Source organism: Crocuta crocuta, unplaced genomic scaffold (genome assembly GCF_008692635.1).
Source record: "Crocuta crocuta isolate KB4526 unplaced genomic scaffold, BGI_CrCroc_1.0 scaffold170, whole genome shotgun sequence".
In the NCBI taxonomy this organism is placed as follows: Eukaryota; Metazoa; Chordata; class Mammalia; order Carnivora; family Hyaenidae; genus Crocuta; species Crocuta crocuta.
The window spans coordinates 2,645,719-2,669,835 of NW_027527853.1; the positions used below are offsets into that span (position 1 = coordinate 2,645,719).

At 54.2% G+C, this 24,117-nt stretch overlaps 1 protein-coding gene across 1 annotated transcript in view; it reads left to right on the plus strand.

Annotated features, from left to right (window-relative positions):
• SLIT1 (slit guidance ligand 1) overlaps positions 1–24,071 on the plus strand; it is a 175,169-nt gene extending 151,098 nt beyond the window's left edge. Inside the window, exons 25-38 of the mRNA XM_077780329.1 lie at positions 1–72; positions 888–959; positions 8,622–8,785; positions 10,233–10,357; positions 10,640–10,737; positions 13,402–13,541; positions 13,722–13,815; positions 15,950–16,087; positions 17,352–17,589; positions 18,958–19,088; positions 19,545–19,699; positions 20,754–21,042; positions 21,368–21,579; positions 22,350–24,071. Coding sequence (XP_077636455.1) covers positions 1–72; positions 888–959; positions 8,622–8,785; positions 10,233–10,357; positions 10,640–10,737; positions 13,402–13,541; positions 13,722–13,815; positions 15,950–16,087; positions 17,352–17,589; positions 18,958–19,088; positions 19,545–19,699; positions 20,754–21,042; positions 21,368–21,579; positions 22,350–22,588 — 2,167 coding nt within the window. The 3' untranslated portion in view covers positions 22,589–24,071. The remainder of the gene's footprint in view (positions 73–887; positions 960–8,621; positions 8,786–10,232; positions 10,358–10,639; positions 10,738–13,401; positions 13,542–13,721; positions 13,816–15,949; positions 16,088–17,351; positions 17,590–18,957; positions 19,089–19,544; positions 19,700–20,753; positions 21,043–21,367; positions 21,580–22,349) is intronic.
• The last annotated feature ends 46 nt before the right edge of the window (positions 24,072–24,117 follow it).

Consider the following 24,117-nt stretch of genomic DNA (forward strand, 5'->3'; position numbering starts at 1 on the left):
GATACTCAGCTACAACGCCCTCCAGTGCATCCCGCCTCTGGCCTTCCAGGGGCTGCGCTCCCTGCGGCTGCTGTAAGTCTCCCCGCTCTTCACTCCTCCAAGGAGACCCGACCCACAGAGGGCCGTGCCGCCCACCTGGTGGGCAGAAATGTCTCCATGTCTGTGGCCCCAGCAGGGCCAGTAGTATCCAAAGATGGGAGGCCTGTCCGTTTTCATTCAAGGCCCTCATGGAGGCTGAAGAATGAATGGAACACTCTGAGAAATGGGAGTTGCTGTCTGCCCCACTCTGTGTTTTGTGGGAGCAGTGGGAGGCGGGGGCATCCAAGATGCCTCTTGTTTGCATGTGAGTTTCCGGTTCCGGTGGAGGTTGTCGGCAAGAGATTTGTGAGCCTTTTCTAAGAATTCCCACTGGGAGGTTTTTGCCCTGTGATCAAAGCCCTCGGTCACGCCTGTTACAAAGGCCAGTCGGGTATCTGCGCGAAGCCTCTGGCAGCCCTGCCTGGGCATGGGGATGTTCTTTACCCCCAGCCTATGGCTTGCCGTAGTAACTTTTTTACCAAGGAGCTTACCACCGCCCCCCCACCCTCCAAACTTGCTGACCAAGTGAGAGAGGACACAGGGCCACACGTGTTCCATTTGTCATGTCAATGGAAACGGTGCTTTGATGGCAAAACAAGTCCTGGATAAGGGCTGAGGCACAAGGCTTCCGCTTGGATTATGAGGGGCTCCCTCTCCCATGCCAGCGGCCAGCAGGGCAGGGCAGGGTCTCTGCGAGGGCGCCAGCTCCCTCTGGCATTGACTGAGACCCAAGGGTAAGCATGACACACCCCTTCAGTTCTCGAGTCTCTGTCCCTGGATGAGGCACCGACAGCCTCTTCTCTCCTCAGGTCCCTGCATGGCAATGACATCTCCACCCTCCAAGAAGGCATCTTCACAGACGTGACCTCCCTGTCTCACCTGTAAGTAACCCCGGCCCAGTTCTCAGGCCACTTTGGATTTAAAAAGAACTTGTATTCCAAGAAACACCCCCCCCCTCCCCATCTTCTGTGACTGACAAAGTTTGTGGGCTTTGCCCTGAAACGAATTTAGCTTGTGAACTTCAGATACTCCCCATCTCAGACTCTTACACTTCAGTGTTTCTTCAGTCACAGCAATAGAATTTGAGAACAGTTCTTCCTACACAATAATAACAGAAGTGATGGCCGTTTATTGACTGCATCAGCAAATGTAGTCCTCACAGCAACCCTACAGCCTAGGCACAGTTATTCCTGTCCCACACATGAAGAAACAGGCCCAGAAAGTGTGAGGAACTTGCCCAAAGTTGCATAGGTGGGAGGGGCTGGAGTCTCGAAGGCCCATGCTCTTAAGCATGACACTACTCTTGGGCCTCTGTCTCTGCAGGGTGGGGAATAAGCTCTGGAAATTTACTGCCCCCCCAAGAAGTGGTATAATGAGATGTAGGATTGCTTCCAAAACCATGTAGCTGGCAATACCATGCAGATTTTTAAAAAGCAGTATGCCCAATTCCTCTAATGGGTAAATGTGGAATTACCCTCTGACCCAGCAATTCTACTTCTAAGTGTATACCCCAAATAAGTGAAAGCAGATACTGCAAACAGATACTGGGTGCGCCTAGGTGGCTCAGTCGGTTAAGCGTCTGACTCTTGATTTTGGTTCAGATCATGATCTTCCAGTCATGAGATTGAGCCCATGTCTCTCTCCCTCTCCTGCTACTCCTCCCTCACTCATGCTCTAAACAAACAAACACAAACAAATAAAATTGAAAACAGATACTTGTGCACCTGTGTTCATAGCAGCATTATTCACACAATAGCCAAAAAGCACAAACAACTCAAGTGTCCATCAATGGATAAGTGGGCAATATGATATAGACATACAATGAGATCTATTTTTAAAATTATAAAGTTTATTTATTTTGAGAGAGAGAGAATGAGCAGGATACAGGCAGAGAGAGAGGGGGCACAGAGGATCTGAAGTGGGCTCTGTGCTGAGAGCACAGAGCCTGATGTGGGGCTCAAACTCACCAACCGTGAGTTCATGACCTGAGCTGGAGTCAGACACTTAACCAACTGAGCCACCCGGCCCCCCCCCCCAACACTGGGATCTTATTCAGACTTAAAAAGAAATGAAACCCTGCTACAAATGGACGAACCTTGCAAACAAGTGAAGTGAACTAACCCAGACATTACAGGACAAGTATTGTAGGATTCCACCGGCACGAGGTATAGGAGAGTCAATCCATAGCCACAGAGACGAAAATGATGGCCGGCAGGTGCTGGGAGCAGGGGAAATGGGGATTTGGGTTCAGTGGGTACAAAGCTTCTGTTTGGGGTGATGAAGAGTTTTAGAGCCAGAGAGCGGTGATGGCTGCACAACATTGTGAGTGTTCATCGATGCCGCTGAGCTGCACACTGCACACTTTTGCCATTTGGAGAAGATGGGGGAAGACATTCTAGGAGGAGGGAACAGCAGCTGCAGAGGCGAGAAGGCAAAAAAGTAAATGACACATTCAGAGATGCTGGGTTGTCCAGCCCAGGATACAGGGGGTTTGGTTGGGCAAGAAGTGTGGGGTCGGGAGAGATGAATCTGGAAAGGAACATTGAATTCCACTGTGAAGGCCCTTTTGTGTCATGCTAAAGAGTTCTGACTTGATGTGACAGATAGAAGGGAACTGTGGAGAATTAAGTCGTAGAAAACTCCCGCAAAGCCATGGGGGCATGTGGAGGCTGGCTGCTTAGATGAGGCAGGAGGGAGCCTGGCCAGAGATGGGACTCAAGACAAAGGCTGGCAGGGCTGTGTGGTTCACTGCTCTCGATGGCTCCTATTCGACAGGGCTTGCTTCCATCTGTGTTTGGTAGTTAGTGTTGTGAGCTCAGATTTTGCGGATGTTTGGAACTCTGAGAACCTGAATGAGAGACACATCTCTCCAAAGAGCGTTTGTGCTTGTCTTTGGGCTATGACAAGGGTCTGCTTTAGCTCCTTCCCTCCCCCCACCCTGGCCAGGCAAGGCCTCTTCAAGAGTCTGGTCCACCTTTCTTGCCTTTGGATTTCCCCTTCGTGTTTCTCTTATACTCAGGGCTTAAACGTGCGGTTGAATACCCTTCCTCCTTCCTGATGAAAACCGAACAGTATCCAAGTACAATCTGATTTTGACTCTGGCTCAAAATCTAGAGGCTTTGGTTTTCAAGCGGGAAGCGGGAACACACAACATGTTTTCTACAAACAAAACACCAGAGCTGCCAAACAACTATGGAACCACGCCTATCTATCGATTCTGACTTTCTTTAGGAGAATAATGACATCAAGCCAATACAGATCCAGTCTGTAAGAAATAAACCAGTAGGTAAAGATCCGTTAAGTGGTAATTGTAGAACAGGGCATTGCAATGTGGCTTAGATGTATTTGTTCCCTGCATCCAAGCCCGTCTCTCTAGAAGACAGCATCTGTGTGAAAGAAACCTTCCAGTGAAGCAGTGTCACGAATAAGGTCTGCGCTTCATAACCAGGGACTCAACTGGAACTAGGCAGCAGCCCGGGACTCATGTGAGTGCTTGGGTTCAGGTGTGTGCACACGTGCAGTACAGATGACACATGTATGTGCACACATGTACCCACCATCTGCGCTGCACAGGAGAGCCGTAGCTGTTCTATAAGTATCTCTCAAGCACTTGCAAGGAGTCAGGGAATGGTACCAGGATGGCATAGACTCACCGCATTCTGTCTGGGTGTCACAAAGGCTGCGCGCCATCTGCAGCGGGAGGAGGCACCCACAGCTCTGCAATGAGTCAGGGCTCGCCCGAGAGTTAGCATCCGGAGTCCCTGGTCCTGCAGTGCCCTCTGTTCCTCCTGTGACTCTTGCCAGCCCTCTCGCCTCTCCTGCACTAGCAATATGCAGGAGACGGGGTGGGCAGGTGCAGTGGAGGCTGAGGTCCGCCACGTTCAGGCCCCTTGAAGTTCAGGAGTCCCAACGTGTGGTGATAGGTCCTTGTTCTGTCATTGGCTTGCAGGGGGATCCCAGACAACTCATTTCCTTGCCTGCACCAAGGTTATTGCTAAGGTCCACTGTGGTCCATGTGCCACAGTGACTGAGTGTTCACACTGCTCTGGGCTCACTCTGCTGCGGTTCACTTTTATATTTACTTTGCAGTTAGCGAATCCTTCATCCATTTGTCTGTCCAGCTATCCATCCATCCATCTCTTCATCAACAAATATTCATGGTGTGCCAGATCCTATGCCAAGGTTCCCCAACATCATTCTTCATTTCTATAATCTGGCATTTTGTTGCCTCTGATTTACTGCGTGCTGGGAAGCTAGATTCTGAATTCATTAAGAATTTTCTGAGAAGTAAATATGATGGGGCGCCTGGGTGGTTCAGCCGGTTAAATATCCAACTGTTGATTTCAGCTCAGGTCATGATCTCGCGGTTCGTGTGATAGAGCCCCATGTCGGGCCCTGCCCTGACAGCGTGGAACCTGCTTGGGATTCTTTCTGTCTCCCATTCTCTCTGCCCCTCCCTTGTTCAAGCACGTGCCCTCTTTCTCCCTCAAAATAAAATCAATAAATAAACAACTTTAAAAAGTAAATATGGGATGCCTGGGTGGCTCAGTCGGTTAAATGTCTGACTTAGGCTCAGGTCATGATATCACAGTTTGTGGGTTCAAGCCCCGCATCGGGCTCTGTGTTGACAGCTAGCTCAGAGCCTGGAGCCTGCTTCAGATTCTGTGTCTCCTCTCTCTCTGCCTCTCCCCTACTCACACTGTCTGTCTTTCTCTCTCTCTCTCAGAAATAAAAACATTAAACAAAAAAAGTAAATATGGAATGATTCGATAGATCATACTATGCCCATAGGACAGAATAGCAAGTAGTTAATTATAATTATGGCACTGTAATTTGTTATTTGATGAAAACACAGGATAAAGAAGACTGTATACGCCGATTTCACTGATGTACATGTGCAAACACAAGAGCTGGAAGGGAATGCACAAAAATCAAATTGGTTACATTTCTGGGATGACGGAGGATCCTTTTCTTTTTGAATTTCGTTTGCTTTCACACCATGCTTTGTGCGTTCCTCATGCTCATAGGCTGGTGTTCATTCACAGCCGTTCACGGGGTGCCTGCCAATGTCGGCACAGCAGAGGATTGTGGTTCCTGCTCTCGGGAAGCCTCCGTGTAGCAGGAGACAGTGATGTGCACAAATCGACTGCCCGAGAGGAGGATGGGTGGAGGGCGTACAACCCAGGTGAGGGAGATGTGGAGGTTTCAGCATGTGCTAAACTCTACAGTTGGCGGCTCTGGGAAGCAGCCATGGGAAAGCTATTTTGGTCCCGGTCACGTTAATGACCAGTGGGGCCTTGGCATGAACACCCCGAGTACCTACCATTTCAACTGTTTCCAAGATACACCGAAGATCAACACAGGAGTATTTATACTCTCGCCAGGGTGTAAACCTGAACCCATGGTCCTTCTGGATTGGCAAGTGCCTGGGTGTCTCACCCAGCGTGGCCTGCCACTTGCCACGCCCCACTGAGCTGGCACTCACCCTCGGTGGGAAAAGCATCCCCAGGTGAGAGTGAAGTTGTAGAAAGAACCACTGAAACGGTCTCAAAACCCCAGCCTCTGGGCAAACCAAGGTGTGAAAGGTTGAATTCAGGTGTGGCTCTGAGTCTGCTCTCTACAGAAACAAGGAAACTGTGTTGGCCACACCAGAATTTACTCTTGAATAGCTTTCCATGGACTTTGGTGCTTTCTATTATTCTTTATTACTGTTTTATTTTTTTAAATTTTGAATCTTTATTTATTTTTGAAAGAGAGAGAGACAGAGCGCAAGAGGGGGAGGAACAGAGAGAGAGGGAGACCAGAATCTGAAGCAGGCTCCAGGCTCTGAGCTGTCAGCAGAGAGCCCGATGCAGGGCTCGAACTCATGAACCGCGAAATCATGACCTGAGCCAAAGTCAGACGCTTAACTGACTGAGTCACTGGGGCGCCCCCTTTATTACTGTCTTAATGTAAAGAGTTGGAAAGGGACACTTGGATTCGAGGTGCAGTTTTGCGGCCATTTATTGAGGGAGGGCTATCTGGGGATGGAATCGTGGCAATCCTGGCCTGTCAAGGCGTCCACGGTCACAGTGGCCTCGGCCACGAGATGAGCTACAGGATTGAAAAAACTCATTCACAATAAACCTTAAACTCGTGGCTCCTTACCAGACCATACCCCTGCAGTGCACTACAAAACATATTTTAAAATAACTTCTGCATTTACCCCTTGAATAACATAATCACATTACCTTGCACTTTTTATGTGAAAAACATTCATCGGATTAATGTAAACATTTTATAGCACATTTTTTGTATTCTTGTTTTTATTTTTTTTTAAAGCCTTTGTTGTTACTGTTAACACACTGCAGCTTCACAAAATCAAGGCGTCCAAGCTTCCTCTACCTCTGAGCAGCCCTGGCTCTGTTCAGTGGCAAAGGCAAAGTGTCTCTCCCGTCCCACAAGCCGGGATGATGTTGTCAGCAAATCAGGACAGAAAAAATTAAACACACGCCGAGGTTGAACTGGCTCCCCGCTGCCTTATTCCCTCGGTGCCCATTTTAGGTTATTTGTGCTTGTCTTTCTGCCCCCCTCCAGATTGCAGGCTCTTTATGGAGCTGTAAAGCGAGCCCCAGAGATGTAAGGCGGGCTGCCCAAGGTCACCGAGCAGTGAACAGCTGCTCCGGGGCCTGAGCCCAGGCCTCGCTCAGCCTCTTGGTAAGACTGCACAGTCACCAGCTGTGCTATTTTGGGGAGCTCTTGCTCAGGGCTGCTGCTGCTTCCATCAGACCTAGCGTATCTCTCGGGGGACCCACCTGGCTCCCTGCTGCCTAGAGACAGGTAGAAAAGGGCAGGGTGGCTCTTTGCTACTTAATAAATGTGCCCATTCTCATTAACATCACACAGACTGATATTTACAAAATAATATTGATATAAATGAAGACCGAGGAACTGTCCCCCCTCCACTCCCCTGCCCTGTCTCTCGCCCATCTCTAAATCTCCCACTGTGAGTCAGTGAGACGATGAAGTCGGCTGCTGGTTGATAAAGAGTACGGAGTGGCCGTTTGGTGTCAGTGGCGGGCGGGGATGGGAGGGGCCAGGCATGGCCATATGCTGCGGCCGAGTGTGAGCCGATGCAGCCCTGTTCTGGAAGCGGCCGTGGACATCCTGCACGTACAGCCTCTGCGACCGCGAGGTAGAAGCCTGCTTCTAGGCACGTGTTCTAGAGCAATGCTCACACCTCACAAAGGAGCGTGGACGAGAGTGTTCCCTGCTGGTGGGAACAGCCAGAATGCCTGGCAACAGGGAACTTGCTCAGTGAGCTACGAGATGGCCATTACTTTGGGATGCCAGGGATCACTTGGACAGAAAGAGGTGGACCCACTGACGCCGACCTAAAGGATCTCCAAGACGTGCCACCTGGTGACAGGAAGCTGCTTGGTGATGATGTGCAGTAGATGGACATAATTTGTGACAAATCTTACATGTAAATGGGAGAGGAGCAGGAGCCTACACGCCTGAGCATGGTGACCCTGTGACCCCTGTGACTGTGGGACCGTGGGACCTTCTCACGTTGGTAGTGACACTGGGTGCAGTTTTTCTTTGTAACGTGGGTATATTGTAGTTCATTTCAGTCTATTACAAACAAGGTGGTGATCATTCCGACCGCACAGACACCTTTATACACCCGTGGAGGTGTGTCTGTGAGATAAACTTCTAGGAACAGATCTGCTCGGTCCAAAGGCAACTGCATGGGTGATCTGATATCACAAAGTTCGCTCCGTCACAGTTCTACCATTGTGCTCTCCCATCAGTAGTAGGAAAGTGCCTTTCTGAAAAAAAAATGAGGGTGACATTCACATAAGATAAAATTAACCATTTTAGTGTGTACAGCTCAGTAGTATTTAGCATGTTTACCATGTCATGTGAGGTGGAGACTTCTGTTCACGGTATTTCAAAGTCGTTTACGGTGAGAATGCATTCGTGTGCTCCTTGTTCAGTTAAAAATGAAAAGGAGAATAAGAGAGTATGGGCTTCAGAGTCAGATCCAGACCCTGGATCCAGAGCCCGCCCTCCATTAGTTGTGTGACCCCAGGGAAATTACTTATTCCACGCGAGGCTCAGTCCCCGCGGTCTGAGCTGGAGAAGAAAGCTTCCACCGTGGGGCTAATGAGGAGATTGGGTGCTCAGCTGTGGGAAAGCAGCTGGTTTCTCCCAGCGGTGAATGGCGGCTCCTTTCCCACCATGCACTCTGGAGATGATACACTGATGGGCTCTGGCCCCAAGAGCACCAGTTCAAATCCCACCTTGCCTTTCTCTGTGCACTCTTGGGCAAGTTTATCAACCTTTCTGAGCCTGTTTCAATGCGTGCAATGGGGAGAATGGGTTGTGAGGAGGACTTGGAAGCCAACTCGTAGTAAGTGCTTAGAGAAGCACTGGCTACACAGGAAAGGCTTGTGTAATGGGGACTGTTAGGATTTTTGCCAGCCCCTGGCTGAGTGCGTCTAGTGGGTGAAGGACTGACCCCATTACAGATGCCTGCTTCTCTCTGCTCTCTGACTCAGGGCCATTGGTGCCAACCCTCTGTACTGTGACTGCCACCTCCGCTGGCTGTCTGGCTGGGTGAAGACCGGCTATAAGGAACCGGGCATTGCCCGCTGTGCTGGGCCCCCGGACATGGAGGGCAAGCTGCTCCTCACCACGCCTGCCAAGAAGTTTGAATGCCAAGGTGAGGTCAGGAGTACAAGAACGGGGTGGTGGGTACAGGGTTGCATCCCTCCACCTGCTGCTGGGGGCCCATGGGACATGCCTAATCCTGGAAGGGCATTCCCGGAGCTCCTGTGTCCCTGTGTGACCGGCTGGGGGAGGGGGGGCAGTCAGGTGGCAGGAACGAGGCACCTGCTGCTTGTTAGCATGGCCATTCTAATCCTGACATACAACGAACAAAAAAAGCCAGGCAGAAAATCTCAGACTGTAAGGGCCTTAATCCCTCCCTGGGGTTATGTAAGGAAAATAAAAATAGCAGCGTTTCTGGAAGCTCCAAGCCTCTCAGCAGCGGGAGCGCTCAGGCCCCCCTACGGTAGGAATTGTGCGCAGCAATTAGCTTCAACCCCGAGCCACTGGACCCAGCTGCCGCTCACCTGACATTTGCAGAAATTCAGGGACCTGAGTGTGATTGGAGACTTGCTCACCCTTTGCTCTGAAGCTGCCTCACCCAGGGCATCTGTAAATACTCATTCAGAGGTTGATTGACTGATGGACTGACGGCCTGGGAGCCCAGCTGAGCCGAGGGAGGTGGCCGAGGGCTGCCCCGGGCCCAGCTTCGTGTGCTGGGGGCCAGCTGGGGACACAGCCTCTGCCCTCTGCAAGCTCACAGACCTCCATCAAAAGTGAAACTGACAGCCATAGGTTAATGGCCACCTTCTGTGAAGGATGCTGTTACAGGGGTAACAGTTCCGAGGGGCCCGATCTGGGGCTTGCCTGTTGGGAACGAAACATTTGCTCAGTATTTATTTAATGGGGTGGGGTTGGCACTGGTAAGTTTTTAAAAAAATTTTATTGAAATAGAACATGCATAATAGCAAGGTACCCAGATCACAAGTGAATGGCTGGCTCCTCATCCACCTCCAAGTTCAGGGAAGGGGACCAGTGGGTCCTGAAGGGGCGGGAAGGCCTTGCCTGTCAGGTGAGGGTTCTTCTCTGTTCATACTTGGAGAGAAACAACTCAAAGACAAATGGGTCTCTTTCTTCCTAAGCATGGCCTCTCACAGAGCTGTGTCCCCCCCCTTGCCAAGGTGCCCGCCCTCGGTCTTCTGCTCACTGTGACAGTGCTGGTGGGGAGCGAGAGCCGACTTCAGTAGTAGTGATTGTGATGCCCTCACGCTGACGGCTTTGCCCTGATGCAGTGTGGGGGCTCCTTGGGAGTCCAGCACCTGCCTGTTAAGCACTTTTCAGATTAGCTTATTTAGTCCATATGATCCCTGAGGCAGGTGCTGTTATTAACCCTACTTTATAGAGGAGGGTCTAGAGGCCGGGAGGTGGGCTTAGGAAGGAGGCGTGAACCCGACGTGGAGGAAATACAGGGAGGGCTGAAATCTCCTTGGGGCGAGAGCATCACCACTGTCTCTGAGGGCTGTGCTGCCCGCTTCTCCCGTAACGCCTCCTCCCTGCCTCAGGTCCCCCCACGCTGGCTGTCCAGGCCAAGTGTGATCCCTGCTTGTCCCGCCCATGCCAGAACCAGGGCACTTGCCATAATGACGCCCTTGAGGTGTACCGGTGTGTCTGCTCCAGCGGCTATAAGGTGAGTGGGAGGCTGGGGCCGGGGAGGAGGAGGGCTGTTTGTTCAAGGTCAGGTGTGGCTGGGCTGTCTTGTTCACCACTTTGCCCACAGTGCCCAGTGCCCAGGGTGGCTGCTTGCGGGAATGTTTAGTCAGTGACCCAGCGAGTGAATGAGTGAATGAGTGAACGAACGAACAGGTAATTCCGGGACAGGGAGGCGTGCTGCTGAGCTGTTGGCTCACACCAGCCCCTGGGCCTCTCTGAGGTCCTCCTCACTCACCGTCCCCCTCCGCCACCCGCCCAGGGCCGTGACTGCGAGGTGTCCCTGGACAGCTGTTCCAGCAGCCCCTGTGGAAACGGAGGCACCTGCCGCCCGCAGGAGGGCGAGGATGCCGGCTTCACGTGAGTTGCCCGGTGGGGCCGGAAGCTGCTGGGTGGGATGGCCTGGGCCTCCCTGTGTTGGAGGAGGAGGTGGGGGTGTGCTAGAGACCCCTCCATGCCTGCCCAGCCCAGGTCCCCGCTGCCCAGAGGGATCGGGGCCTGCCGAGGGCCACGGCAGCAGGTAGGGCGGGGGCTCCTGCTCCAGGCCCCTCCCTGTTCGTGCCAGGTGCCAAAGGGTCTTCTGATGGCACTGGGAATCCATGGCCACGGCCATATGCAGGGGCAGTGCTAAGGGGAAGTCTGGGGTTGTTTTAAACCCCTATAATCTCCACTAACCCCAAGGCCTCTGATTGGGAGTCCACCGTCTGCCTGCTGTGCCAGTGCGGCCTGACGGCAGGCCCCCTAGCCAGCAGCTGGGTATCAAGCAGCCCCCCAGATGCATGGGAAAGGCTTCCCGGTGGTGGGAGCAAGTCCGGGGCCTCCTGCTATGGTCTCCTGGGTCATACGGGTCACACCTGGGCAGCCCATTTCCCCCACTTTGGAAACTCCGTGAAGGGCCAGGCCTCCTGACTCTTCTCTGAGCTCACCAGGCAAGTCCCCCACTGACCTTACTTTCCCCCAGGACCCCTCCACGAGCCCCCCATCTTCCCAGAGCCCTCCTGGACCCAGAGCTTTTCAGAGGAACACATAGTATTTAGTTACTGAAAATAAACTGCCAACCAAACACATCTGCTCTTCAGAAAAGGAGTCTACTTAGCAGGATTGGCCAAACCTGTCTCTGCAAACCTAAATCAGCAGGTGTGAAAAACAAAATCCTAAACAGCCTCTCACAGGTCGTCACCTTGGAAACGGTGACCTAACACTAGGCTCTGTCCATCCCCCTCCTCATTGATAGACTCCCGGGGTGAGGATCGGTGGAGAGTGGGGGGCTGGGAGGGCACCCTCAGATGGCTCCTGCCAGGTGGAGGGCAGGTGCAGCGGGGGCAGCCCCTTCACAGCTAGCAGCCCTCCAGATTGAGGCCCCGAAACAGTGGGCTTCAAACCTGTTTGCTCACGTGGCGCCCACGAAATTTTTTAAATTCCATCCCCTCTCACGCATTCTTAGACTGACAGCTAGAATCTTTCGTTGTAAGTCAAACTTTGCATTGCACGGGAGGTAACTTCCAGGATATTGTAAATATTATTAACATTTAAAAATAGAACTCCCTTTTTAATTCCCTCTCTTATCACTTCCCAGTGGAATCTGAACAGCACAGCAGTTTGCACGTAAAAATCACACCCGCAAGCTCCTGTTAAACCGCTTAAACATTTTACCTCTTTTTCTCTTCGAACTCTAGTGTTTCCGTTTTACCCCCCACCTCCGCCTCCATTTTTTTGTTCTAATGTGATCTGTTCTGACACTAGAGAGTGTTCACTGAGCACGCTGCCTTGCCACCAACATGGGGATGTAAGTTTAAAGTATTTTTCTTTCTTGTCATCATAAGCTTCTGATGAACGCGCTCTTTTGCAGAGTCGTCGTTACAATAATCAATAATGCACAACTGATCTGCACATAACTCTACAAAACTTTATTGATAATTATTACACACAATAGGTGGAGCTTTTATGTGTGTTCTCTTCTTATTCACGTGTCCCAGGGTGACCATGACAGAATGAGGGCTCGGGATCCAGTAGGTTCCTTCTCAACAATGTATGCATGTGGCTATAGATGCTGAGAAAGAGTTTATTCAAATAAATCATTGGGATTAGAAGTCTTATTGTAGCACACCACTCAATTATTTGAAACCTTTCCGAGTTTATATACTGAAAACCCCAGAGTGATCTGTCATCAAAAACTATTTTTGTTTTTAAATTTAAGTTTATTTTGAAAGAAGGGGGAGGGGGACAGAGACGGAGAGAGAATCCCAAGCAGGCTCTATTCTGTCAGTACAAAGCCCAACATGGGGCTTGGGCTTGAACCCACGGATTGTGAGATCATGACCTCAGCTGAAACCAAGAAGGGGGACAATTAACTGATTGAGCCACTCGGGCACCCCCTAGAAATTATCTTAATGCTGTCAGCTGCCCATTCCATGAGGTCTTCCTTCCGTTGTTTTTAACGCGCAGAACGGGAACCTCTGACTTGCGGAAGCATTTGTCCATTCACTTTGGAAACCTCGATATTCTTAATTGTCCCTTTTTGACTCCAGGTGGGAGAGGTGAATGTGCCTTTCTGGAGCTCTGGATAGGTGTGTTCAGGGAAGCTTTTGTGCAGAACTTGGAGATCTGGAAATTAATTCCTCAGACCTCTCTGACCCACATAGTCCTCAGAAAACCCCAGGTGCTCCCCGAGCTGGAAGATCACTGATCTCCGGGACCCTTCATGAGCTGACTCCTGTTTACCCCCCAGCCCTGTTCTCACCTCATCCCTGACATATGGGCTAGGTGTCCTGCCTCTTTGTCCCCGCCTCCCCAGCCTAAGTGTGGCCCCCTCCTGGCCTCTCTTCTGGTTGCCTGTCTCCTCGTGGTCTCCCCAGCTAGACGGAGTGAGCCCCCGGAGTGCAGGGCTGTCTTGTTCATTCTAACGCCAGCACCTGGCAAGGGCCTGGCCCGGAGGACCAAAGCTCTGGGATGATACAGTCACGGGTGGACACAGGCTTCCGCACTGCCTCAGGAAGGCTGCTGTCCTGGCCCTGCCCACCTCAGGTGTTCCTGTCCCACCGGCTTTGAAGGACCAACCTGTGAGGTGAACACGGACGACTGTGTGGGGCACACATGTGCCAATGGGGGCACCTGCGTGGACGGCGTGAGCAACTACACCTGCCAGTGCCCCCTGCAGTACGTGGGTAAGTGTGGTGGAATTTCAGCATCTGTAGGGAGGGGAAGGTGGATGCACATGCCCTGAGCCCCGTTCCTGTGGCCGGAAGGGCTGGGGTGCTCCCTCAGCGTCTGGGAGGTTTCTGCTGGGCCAGCTGCCTGGCAGAGATTGGAGCAGCTTCTCTCCTGCCTCCTCATTCTTTCACCAGGAAGGGCCTGTGAGCAGCTGGTAGACTTCTGCTCCCCGGATTTGAACCCATGTCAGCATGGAGCCCAGTGTGTGGGTACTCCAGATGGGCCCAGGTGAGTGTTGCCCATTTCCAGGGCCAGGCAAAGCCATGGGCCTTGAAGTCCCCTCCCCTCTGGTCTCCCCATTCTATTTCTTTACTTTGTCAAGTGGGTTTGGTCTTGGCTGTACAAGGGTTCAGGGTGGGGGCGGGCACAGCTCTGGTCAGACAGACTGGGTTTACAGCGTGACGCTGAATGGATGCCTTGACCGCTCTGAGCCTGTTTTCTCATCTGCAAACTGGGCAGCCCAGTAGCCTCCTCCTGGGGTGTTTGTAAGGGTCAGATAAGCAAATTTGTGGGAAGCACTTAGCTCCAAGTCTGACATCTGATAAGTGCTCCATAAATGGTATTATCTTTCTAGATCCACCATTTCTCATCCCCAATGACAAAATGCCCAAAATTCTGAAAATTAAAAGCCCGGTTTGACAGCAAAATCTGGTCTGATCTGAACGTATTTGGTAATAAAACCGGATCTGCGCTGATACGAGGCTACTTAACGGTCCCTCTTCTTGCTGCAGAAATGTAATGTGAATGTGTGTAATTAAGGGGCTCCCCCAGATCCCACTGACGTGTTATGTAATGCTTTAGGCCTTACATAACCTTTCCAACCCCAGCCACTCAGGCCAGGTTGGGGGGGGGAGGTTGTGGAGCCTCTCCGGGAGCCCACCGTCCAGCAGGAGCCACCCAAGGACAGTGGCAGGAAGCAAGGGTTATTGAGGTCCAGTGTGAGGTTGAGGGGTGCATGGGAACCCCCATCCAGATGCTGCCCAGTGCTGCACTTGTGGGGTGCCGCTGGGGGGGTGGGGTTGGCATGGCAGACTGAGGAGCTGTGGCCGATCAAGGGGTGTGCCCACCACTCAGAGGGGCTGGGCCTCAGGCGTGGAATGAAGCAGGACTGCACGTGGTCCCTCACCTTGGGCTGGGACAGCCCCTTACGGCACGAGAAATGAGCAGAGAGCAGCTGCGTCGCGTCTCTCAGCGTCCCACCTTTGTGGTTGGGTGGAAGTAACCCTGCTGCGCCCAGGTATTCAGTCCGGTCACCGAATGACTGAGAGAGCAAATGTACACGAGTGGGCAGAGGCTCAGCTAAGACATTTTTCAGACTGCAGCCTGCGGCCCGGTAGTGAGGCGTGATGAGTAGTGGGGGTCAAGGCTTGTATTAAAAACTAAAACTGAGAAACTGCCAGAGCATCACGCCACTTTACACGGTAAGGAGAAGTTTTGTGGCATGAAATTGGCTTTAGGCGTGCGAGCATGCGTGTACTCGCTGGGGTGGAATGGCGTTGCTTACAGCTTGGAAACTGGGGATGAGTAAAAACACCCAGGCAGGGGTAGCTGGTTGCCAGGTTGTGTGATTGAACCGTGGAGTTTGCGGTTTAGTTTCGAAGAGTTTCCAACAGGAAATCTCTGGTGACAGCTAGGGGGCTTCCTGGAGGAGGTGAGGTATTGGCCAGGCTGTCCTGGGGCAGGGAGAGAGGGGAATGTTCCAGAATCAGTAGGTGTGAAGGTAGCTAAGTGCTGGTGGGATGCGGGTTGCTGCCAGTGGAGACCAGTGTGACCACAGAGGTGGGCCTGATGTGGGGGGAACAGGCCGGGGGCATCTTGAAAGGCTGTGGCTGAAAAGTAGGTGGAGGAGTGTGCTCCTGGTTTGATAGGCAAATGGGTGATCCCCAGGTGACTGGGGGCTGGCCGGGCGAGGCTGAGCGGGGGCACCAGCCCTGCAGGGGGACGGCCAGGAGGCTGGTCCAGTGCAGCTGGGGAGGCTGGAGAAGAGGGCTAGCTGAGCCCCAGGATTCAGGGCCTTGTGCAGGGGAGCAGCTGGACAACTGGGCAGGTTGAGGAGGGGCTGAAGTCTGGCCTTGGGTGCGCTGCTGGTGGCCAGGGTGAGTCCTGCATGACGGGATCCCCATCTCCTCATGCCCCTGGGGTCCATCCTCCCGGCCCGGAAGCTGCCCTCACCCAGAAGCCCACACAGCCTCCCTTCTTATCCTAGAAAAGGGTCCCAGGATGGGCTGGGGGGGCATCTTTCTCGCCGGAGCTCTGTTGGGTCTCCTGAGTGTCCCACAGACGCACAGGCCTTGAGATTCTCTGTCACATACACCCAGCCCCTGGGCCCTACGGTCCCCTGACCGCCCCCACCTGCCCCCAGGTGTGAGTGTGCCCCAGGTTACACAGGAAACAACTGCAGTGAGAACCAGGATGACTGCAGGGACCACCGCTGCCAGCACGGGGCCCAGTGCGTGGATGGCGTCAGCAGCTACTCCTGCCTCTGTGCTGAGGGCTACAGGTGAGCCGTCCTGCTGTGCCCCGGGTGCCTGAGGCCTTCTAGCCTCCCGCTGGGCTGGCAGGAGGGAGCCAGGGTCAGGGCCTGGAAGTTGGATCCTGGGGTTTTAACCATGGCTATGCCACCCCCAGCTGCGTGGCCTTGGGAAAGTTCCCTAATTACTCAGATCATAGGTACAGGGACTCTAAACTGGTGGAGGGAGGGGGCGGTGGGTACAGATTACCGGCCAGTGCCCACCACATACCTGCCCAGCAAAACCTCTGCAGACCTGTCCTGGCATAAAGGTCATTTACCTTCGCAGCCCAACTTCTCTGAAAGGTTGAGGGTGGGTGGCCACCCACCTTCCATGCTCTGCTTGGGTCTTTTTTTTTTTTTTTTTTTTATGGTTTTAAGATCTAATTCACCCAGCTTCAGTATATAATTCAGTGACTTGTACTATATTACCCAAATTTTGCACACATTAACCATCGTCAATTTTAGAATGTTTTCATTACTCCAGAAAGAAACTCCATACCTCTCATCTGTCACCCCACCCCCCATCTCCGCTCCAGGCAGCCAATCTAGTATCTGTCAGTAAGGCTCCTTCTCCTGAGTAGTTCATACAAATGGAATCCTACACTCTGTGGTCCTTTGTGACTGGCTTCTTTCACTTAGCATCAGGTCTTTGAGGTTCATCCATGTGGGAGCAGGTATTGGAACTTAATTCCTTTTTGTGGCCAAATAGTGTTCCACTGTATGAACAGACCACACTTGTGTACCCATTCATCCGCTGACCGGCATTTGAGTTGTTTCCACTTTGGGCTCTTGTGAATCCTGAAGCTATAGGATGTATGGAGTGTCAGAACTACCTGCTAAAAGTAATGTCACCTCTTGAATTTCTTTACTTTAGTAATTTGAGTCTCCTCTCTTTTGCTTGAGTCTGTTTTCTGTAAAATGGGTAACAGTAAAATTTGCTAGCAGATGTAACTTCCACGTGCCGTGAGCACTTCTCAAACTTTAATGTGCATGTGATCTTGTTAAGGAGCAGATTTAGGTTTTCCTTTTCTGACTAATGCCCAGGTGATACCTGTGATGCTGGTCTGGGAACCACACCTGTTTCTCTATCCTTCTGGCTTGTAGTTCTGAGGGGGGAGGGGAGTGTTCATTAGGAGCATCTTCTGTTGCTTTAAGGATTCAGTTTCCCAACATGGTGAGTTTCTCTCCAGGACTGTGGTAGAGAAAGATGTTGCCTTGCCCCTTCTTTGACCTGGATCTTTTCCCTCTCTAGTGGGCAGTTCTGTGAGACTCCTCCCCGACCACCTGGCCCCAGAAGCCCCTGCGAAGGCACTGAGTGCCAGAATGGGGCCAACTGTGTAGACCAGGGCAGTGGGCCCGTGTGCCAGTGCCTTCCAGGTTTTGGGGGCCCCGAGTGTGAGAAGCTGCTCAGTGTCAACTTTGTGGATCGGGACACCTACCTGCAGTTCACGGATCTGCAGAACTGGCCACGGGCCAACATCACACTGCAGGTGCGTGCCCGGGGTGCCCGGCCACAGAGGGGAGTCCGGGGGCTGTGGCCTCAGACCAGGGCATCAAGCGGCATCCCTGCCCAGAACTGGGAGGAGCCTGTGTCAGTCGAAACTTTTGGGATGAGTGTCAAGCACATCTGGAAAGGTTATTGGGTCACAGAAGCAGTCTCAGGGCAGGGCTGGAAGTGGTCTCATGGGTGACTGGTTCCTCTCCCACCATCCGGTCTCTCCTACTCCTGAAATCCAGCCTTGAAGGCTGCATCAAAGTTTCCCCACGGGGTTAGGACATGGTCAGAGTTTCTGGGCTTCTGTCTTTGGCCACCTGTCCCTGGGGCCCTTATTTTGCCATTTCATCTCAGAACGTCAGCGTTTGGAGGGCAAAAAGCGAGTCCCACTTGAACAGCACTGTTTGCCAAACATTTCTTGGGGACGGAGAGGACCATGCAAGTCACACGATAGAGGTCTGCGTCCCCTCTTTGGCCATCTCTCTCTCCCTCCAGCTGCGTTCTCTTCCCCCGCCGCCACTTCTTTCCCCTCTCGGTCCTCTTTTCGCGCAGGGCCCTTCAGCCTCCCAGCGTGCTCAGCATGCTCTCCCCCACGTTATCCCCCCTTTCCCACCTACACTGTCTGTACCGTAAGAACACAGCTAGCCGAGCTGCTCAGTAAAATCCACCAGCCCCTCCCAGCCCCTGCCTGAGGTGCCTCCTCAGAGTGGCATGGTCTACCCTGCTGTCCCCAGCAATGGCCTGCCTTCAGTCACATTCCCGTCCCTGGACTGCCACTGAGTCCGGCGACATAGGGTGCTGTGATGGGTCCAGCCTATGGATGAGACCAGGGAGTCAGACTCTTTACAGAAAAAATGGGGAAGAGGGTCCCAGCAGGATCAGGGTTCCTACGGCTTCACAGAGGGATCGCCCCGCCAAGGCAACTCCAGCTTCTTGCTCACACAGCTTCAGAGACAGGCGCTAGCTCCTGGTGGCTCCTTCCAGGTCTGGGTGGTCATGGCTGTTACAGAGCCCTCCTCCCCTCGTCCTCACTGTGGTTCGCAGAGGCCCACGGAATGGGCTACCCGGGACCCATCCGACTTTCCTCTCCAGGCTGGTAGTCCTCGGGTCTCTTACCTGTCCCTCCTTGCACATAGCTTCCGGGCCTCAGCTGGTCTGCCTGCCTTCTCTCTGTGGCCCAGGCCAGCCTGGCGGTGGATGAGATTTGGACCAGGGGCTGCTAGCCTCTGTCCACATCCCCTAGAGGATGGGCAGCCAGGGGAAGACAGCCCTACACGCAGCATCCCTCTCCCAAATCTGTCCCTCCTGCCTGTGCCACTGCTGGGTGGGGTGGGCTGGGAGAGAAAGTGCCCTTGCCCCTCAGGTCTCCACAGCAGAGGACAACGGGATCCTGCTGTACAATGGGGACAATGACCACATCGCAGTGGAGCTGTACCAGGGTCATGTGCGTGTCAGCTACGACCCGGGCAGCTACCCCAGCTCTGCCATCTACAGGTAAGGCTTCGTCATGCCCACTGTCCTCCCTCAGGGTCTCCTGGGCCAAGAGCAGGTGGTTATCCGGACCCCCAGAGCCTGGGCTGCCCCTGTAGGAAGATACGGTATTTGGGCCCATCTTGGAGCTGAGGTGGAGGCCGAGGCCTGAGCAGTGAACCCATCCTTCCCTATCCCACCTCCTCCTCACCAGGGGGGTCTGTAGTGAGAAGGGGAGGGGGGATAATTGGGAAACCCCTGCCCCAAACTGCTCTGCTTTCCTGGGGAGTCCCAAGAAGGGGAGCGGTGTGGGGGGGGAGGGCAGGCCCCAGGCCACCGACTCTCCATAGTCTCCTCCCTGACAGACGTTACTCCTTGGGAAGCAGTTGGTGACCAGTGGCCTTTCTGGGAAGGGGCCCAGGCAGGGATGGGCCGAGCTGAAGCCCGCTCCCTGGGGTGGGGGCACCCCCTCTCTTCTAGTGCCGAGACGATCAACGATGGGCAGTTCCACACCGTTGAGCTGGTCACTTTTGACCAGATGGTGAATCTCTCCATCGATGGAGGCAGTCCCATGACCATGGACAACTTTGGCAAACACTACACACTCAACAGCGAGGCCCCCCTCTACGTGGGAGGTGAGGACCGGGCCCAGGTAGATGCTGCGGCTGGCTCTCCCCAGGCCTCCCCATCAGGCGATGTGTGACAACCTCCAGGTGGGGCCTGTGTTGCTCTCGGGCCTGAGTCTCCCCAGGAGAGCTGGTGCCCAGGCCACTGGATGACAGGAGGATTTCAAGCTGCTGGGGGTTGTCCTTCCCAGCCTGGAGCCCAGGCTGTTGTCTGTCAAGCCCAGACCAACCAAAAAAGATGGGTGCTAAGGTTAGGTCTGAGGCCTGGCCTTGGCACGAGTCTGGAACTTTCCCAGTTGTCTCCCAAAGCGGGCACTTTTCCTCTTGGCTTTGGGCCAGAAGGGGCTTGTCAGGCATTCAGTCTTGGAGCTGCTACGAGAGGCCCAGGCGCCCAGCAGGAGTCTGCATTAGCTGGGGACCTCCTGGCTGGCTTTACATGCTTTGCAGGCTAAATGCCCCCGCCTGCCACCCGCCAACATGTCCGGGTCCGGACAAGTCAGGTTTCTGCAATAATGGGGCTTTCTCAGTGCTGCAGAGGGTCTTGGTGAGACTTTGGGCAGGTGTGGAGGAGAGAGCCCCGGGCTCTACTGCCGGCTCTGCTGTTGGTTAGTCCTACAACTTCAGGGGTTGAGCTACTACTCCCTCAGAGGGCTGCTGTGACCTCAACAGCAGGTGACAAAGTGGCGTACACATTAGTTCCAGGCCCAGGTCCTTTGCTGCTTTTGGAGTCTCTGGGAGGTAAAACCTGGTGTCCCAGAGGGCAGGAAGGAGTCCTGGGTGGGGGCAGACAGACTTTAGGCACCCAGAGCTTCATTTGTCAGCTGGCCACTGCCAGGCCTGGCACCTCCGCGTTCTGGTCATTGAGGGAACCGGCTTTCCCTTTTTTTTCCTGGGAAAGGAGTCTGGACCCTCCAAGGTGGCAAAGGATCTTGGCAGGGTTGCAAAACAGAGGCCGAGGGTGGGAGGGAACACCGTGCAGATGCCCAGTGGACCGAGGGCGGTGAGAGTCAGGCATGGTTTGAGCTTGACTCAGCCCAACTCTGCTCCTTCCTACCCACTCAAGGGATGCCAGTGGATGTGAACTCGGCTGCCTTCCGCCTGTGGCAGATCCTCAATGGCACCAGTTTCCACGGTTGCATCCGAAACCTGTACATTAACAACGAACTGCAGGACTTCACCAAGACGCGGATGAAGCCCGGAGTGGTGCCCGGCTGCGAGCCCTGCCGAAAGCTCTACTGCCTGCATGGCATCTGCCAGCCCAATGCCACCCCTGGGCCTGTATGCCATTGTGAGGCTGGCTGGGGGGGCCTACACTGTGACCAGCCGGCTGACGGCCCCTGCCATGGCCACAAGTGAGCCTGAGCTGGGTTCGGGGAGCCCTTACCCCCTGCCCGTTCCTTTCCACATGTTGAGGGCTGCTGCATGGACTGCATTTTTAAAACCCCAAACTGGAACATGGGGCCTGGCACAGGGTTTTTTTTGTTTTTTTGTTTTTCTAGTTTTCAGTTTTTATTAACTGGAAGAGGTCCCTAGGACTACAGAATCACATTTTTCTCCCTTTGTTTCAATTTGGGAAACAGAAGAACATCCCCTGATGCCAAGGCTGGGGGTGTGGGTACCCTGGGATTGGATTGGCTCCAGCCTCTTCTCACAGTACCTTTTCTCTGTCCCCTCCAGGTGTGTCCACGGGAAATGTGTGCCCCTCGATGCTCTCTCCTACAGCTGCCAGTGCCAGGATGGGTACTCGGGAGCTCTGTGCAACCAGGCTGGGGCACCTGTAGACCCCTGCGGGGGCCTGCAGTGCCTGCATGGCCACTGCCAGGCCTTGGCCACCAAGGGGGCACACTGTGTGTGTGACCCTGGCTTTTCGGGCGAGCTGTGTGAGCAAGGTCAGGGCCCCCCCTCCTGACATGCCCTCTCCAGGGCCCCTCCCCCCAACTTGCCTTAGTGACTTGACTTTTCCTCCTCCAAACCCTGGCATCCCCTGTGCCCCCTCCCCCGCACATTGGGCTGCTGTGGGGCTGTAGTACCCCCTACCCTCTGGGCTCTGAGCCCCATCCCCAGACCAATGGTTCAGCTTGCCCTGAAGCCCCCTTATCCAGGGCAAGTGCCCCTTCTGGCTGGGGTCTCTCCTTACAGAAGGGACTGCCCAGGGTAACAGCCCCTGCCCAAATCTCCACATCTTGGCCCCATCACCTTGGGCCCCAGGGAGCAGCAGGAAGTCTGAGGGTTGAGAACTCTTTCCCAGGCCCTCCCTGGCCCAAGTAACCAGGATGCTTCTGCTGGGACTGAGAATGCTGAGGCTACGCAGAGGGAAGCAGGAGAAGTCCAGAACTCAAGCACCTTCAGGGGCCCCTAGGCCCCTGCTCCTGGCACAAATTCCTTCTCTATTGTTCTTGCCTTCCCAGTCTCCAGCCTCCTCTTGCACTCCTCCAGAGAGCCCACTTACCTGGCAGCTAGAACATTCTTCCTACTGACTGGACCCTGGGCCCAGGAGGAAGCCTGTGCATGTGCATGTCGGGTGGGGTCAGAGGTGGAGTCTAAGCGCTAGAGGACCCAGAGGACCTGGTCCTTGGACGCGCCTCCCCCAGCCTCCCCGGGGCCAGCGCTGGCCCATGGGTGTGCCCTGAGGCTTTCTCTTGGTGTCTGTCCTATCCAGAGTCCGAGTGCCGGGGGGACCCTGTCCGGGACTTTCACCAGGTCCAGAGGGGCTATGCCATCTGCCAGACCACGCGCCCGCTGTCTTGGGTGGAATGCCGGGGCTCATGCCTGGGTCAGGGCTGCTGCCAGGGCCTGCGGCTGAAACGGAGGAAGTTCACCTTTGAGTGCAGCGACGGGACCTCTTTTGCCGAGGAGGTGGAGAAGCCCACCAAGTGTGGCTGTGCCCTCTGCGTGTAGCGCCTGGCTGGACGGGGAGGGGTGAGGCAGGCGAGAGGGCACGGCTGCAGTGGAGCCTGGTGGTCTGCAGTGGGTGCAGGCCAATCTCCTGGGGGGTGACCAGCCGGCAGCTGGGGGTGGGTGGGAGTGGCCTGGGCTGCAGGCCACCCTCTCCGGAAGTGCCTTGCACAAATAGGCGCTTAATAAATATTTGTTGAATGAATATGTGCTTGAGGTCAGGCCAAGAAGTGCACAGAATGGTGACACCCCCTGCTTGCCTACTACCTGGGTCTGAAGAAGGGACTGGCCCCTTCCCAAACCAGCCTTTCCCTCTCACCGGTGGCCCATACTCCTCTCAGAAGCCCCTTGCCCCCTGTCCCCTGCCGATAACTCTGAAGCCTCCCCTGGGACAGCCAGCCAGGACCTCCACTCCGTTTGCAGCGTCTGCCAGCAGTAGGCCAGGCTGTGGAGAGGAAGGGCCCGCTCCTGCTGGCCGGGAAGGGCCTGACCCTTGCCTCCTGGGCTGATTGATAGAGCACTAAAGCCACTGCTCGATTGTATGTGAGGCTGGGGCTAGAGGTGCGTCCCTTAGGACCAGACCTCTGAATCCTAAAGTTATGAGTTGACCATTGTAGCTTCAAAAACGTCCACTGGGGCTGTTTGGGGTGGCAATTCCCCCAGAGAGGACAGGCGCTGGGTAGGCTCTTGGTTCCAGCAGAACCACCACTTCTAGACCCCGCCCACCAAAGGGGCACTGGCCCTAGGCCTTCCCCGCCCCTGGCCAGCCACAGGATGCTGGCCAGCCCCTGGCCAGGGGGAAGGGGGTGTGGGCTAGGCTGCTCAGCTAGGAGGCTTCCCCGCCTACAGAAACTGGGTCCAGATCCCCTCACAGTGCAGGCCAATAGGGGACAGTGGTCCAGGCACCAGGAGACCTCTGCTGCCTGTCACTCTGGGCAACCATCTTCCCCATCCATGGTCCTCCGTCTCCTCAGCTATCAAATGGGGAGGTGGTTTGACCGAACATACATATGAGCAATTTAGACCCTCCCACTGTGGCTCCGGAAGGGAGGCTAGAGGAGCTAGAAGATCCATGTTCATGAATCCCATCAAGTATTTATGTGCCTAACTGGGCTGGGCACCGTGGGCGTTCTCTCATGGACAGATCTGACCAGGATGCCGGGGAAGAGTTGAGCCAAGTGAGGGGTCTGAACACAGACACTGGCCCAGGCTAGAGCTGCTCACTCTCGGCGCTTGCAAGGAAGGACTCTGTATTTAAAGAGTCCCGGACTATGCGGCCATGTGACTACAACTGCTGCTCTTCCGTGCAGAATGAAAGCACAGATTATCTCTGAGTTTAAAGATCTCTATCTAGCGAGCTGGCTAGAAGACAGGGCCCCCCTCTCCTGTCCAGATGTCTCCCCAGGAGAGTGCCCCCAGAAGATCCCAGGGGGTGAGGGGCCTGAGCAGGTCCCTTTCCCAGCTCCTTCCATCTGCAAACAGAAGACAGGGGCCGGGGAGGGGGGGGCATGCTGGGTGGGGCTGAGGCGGGA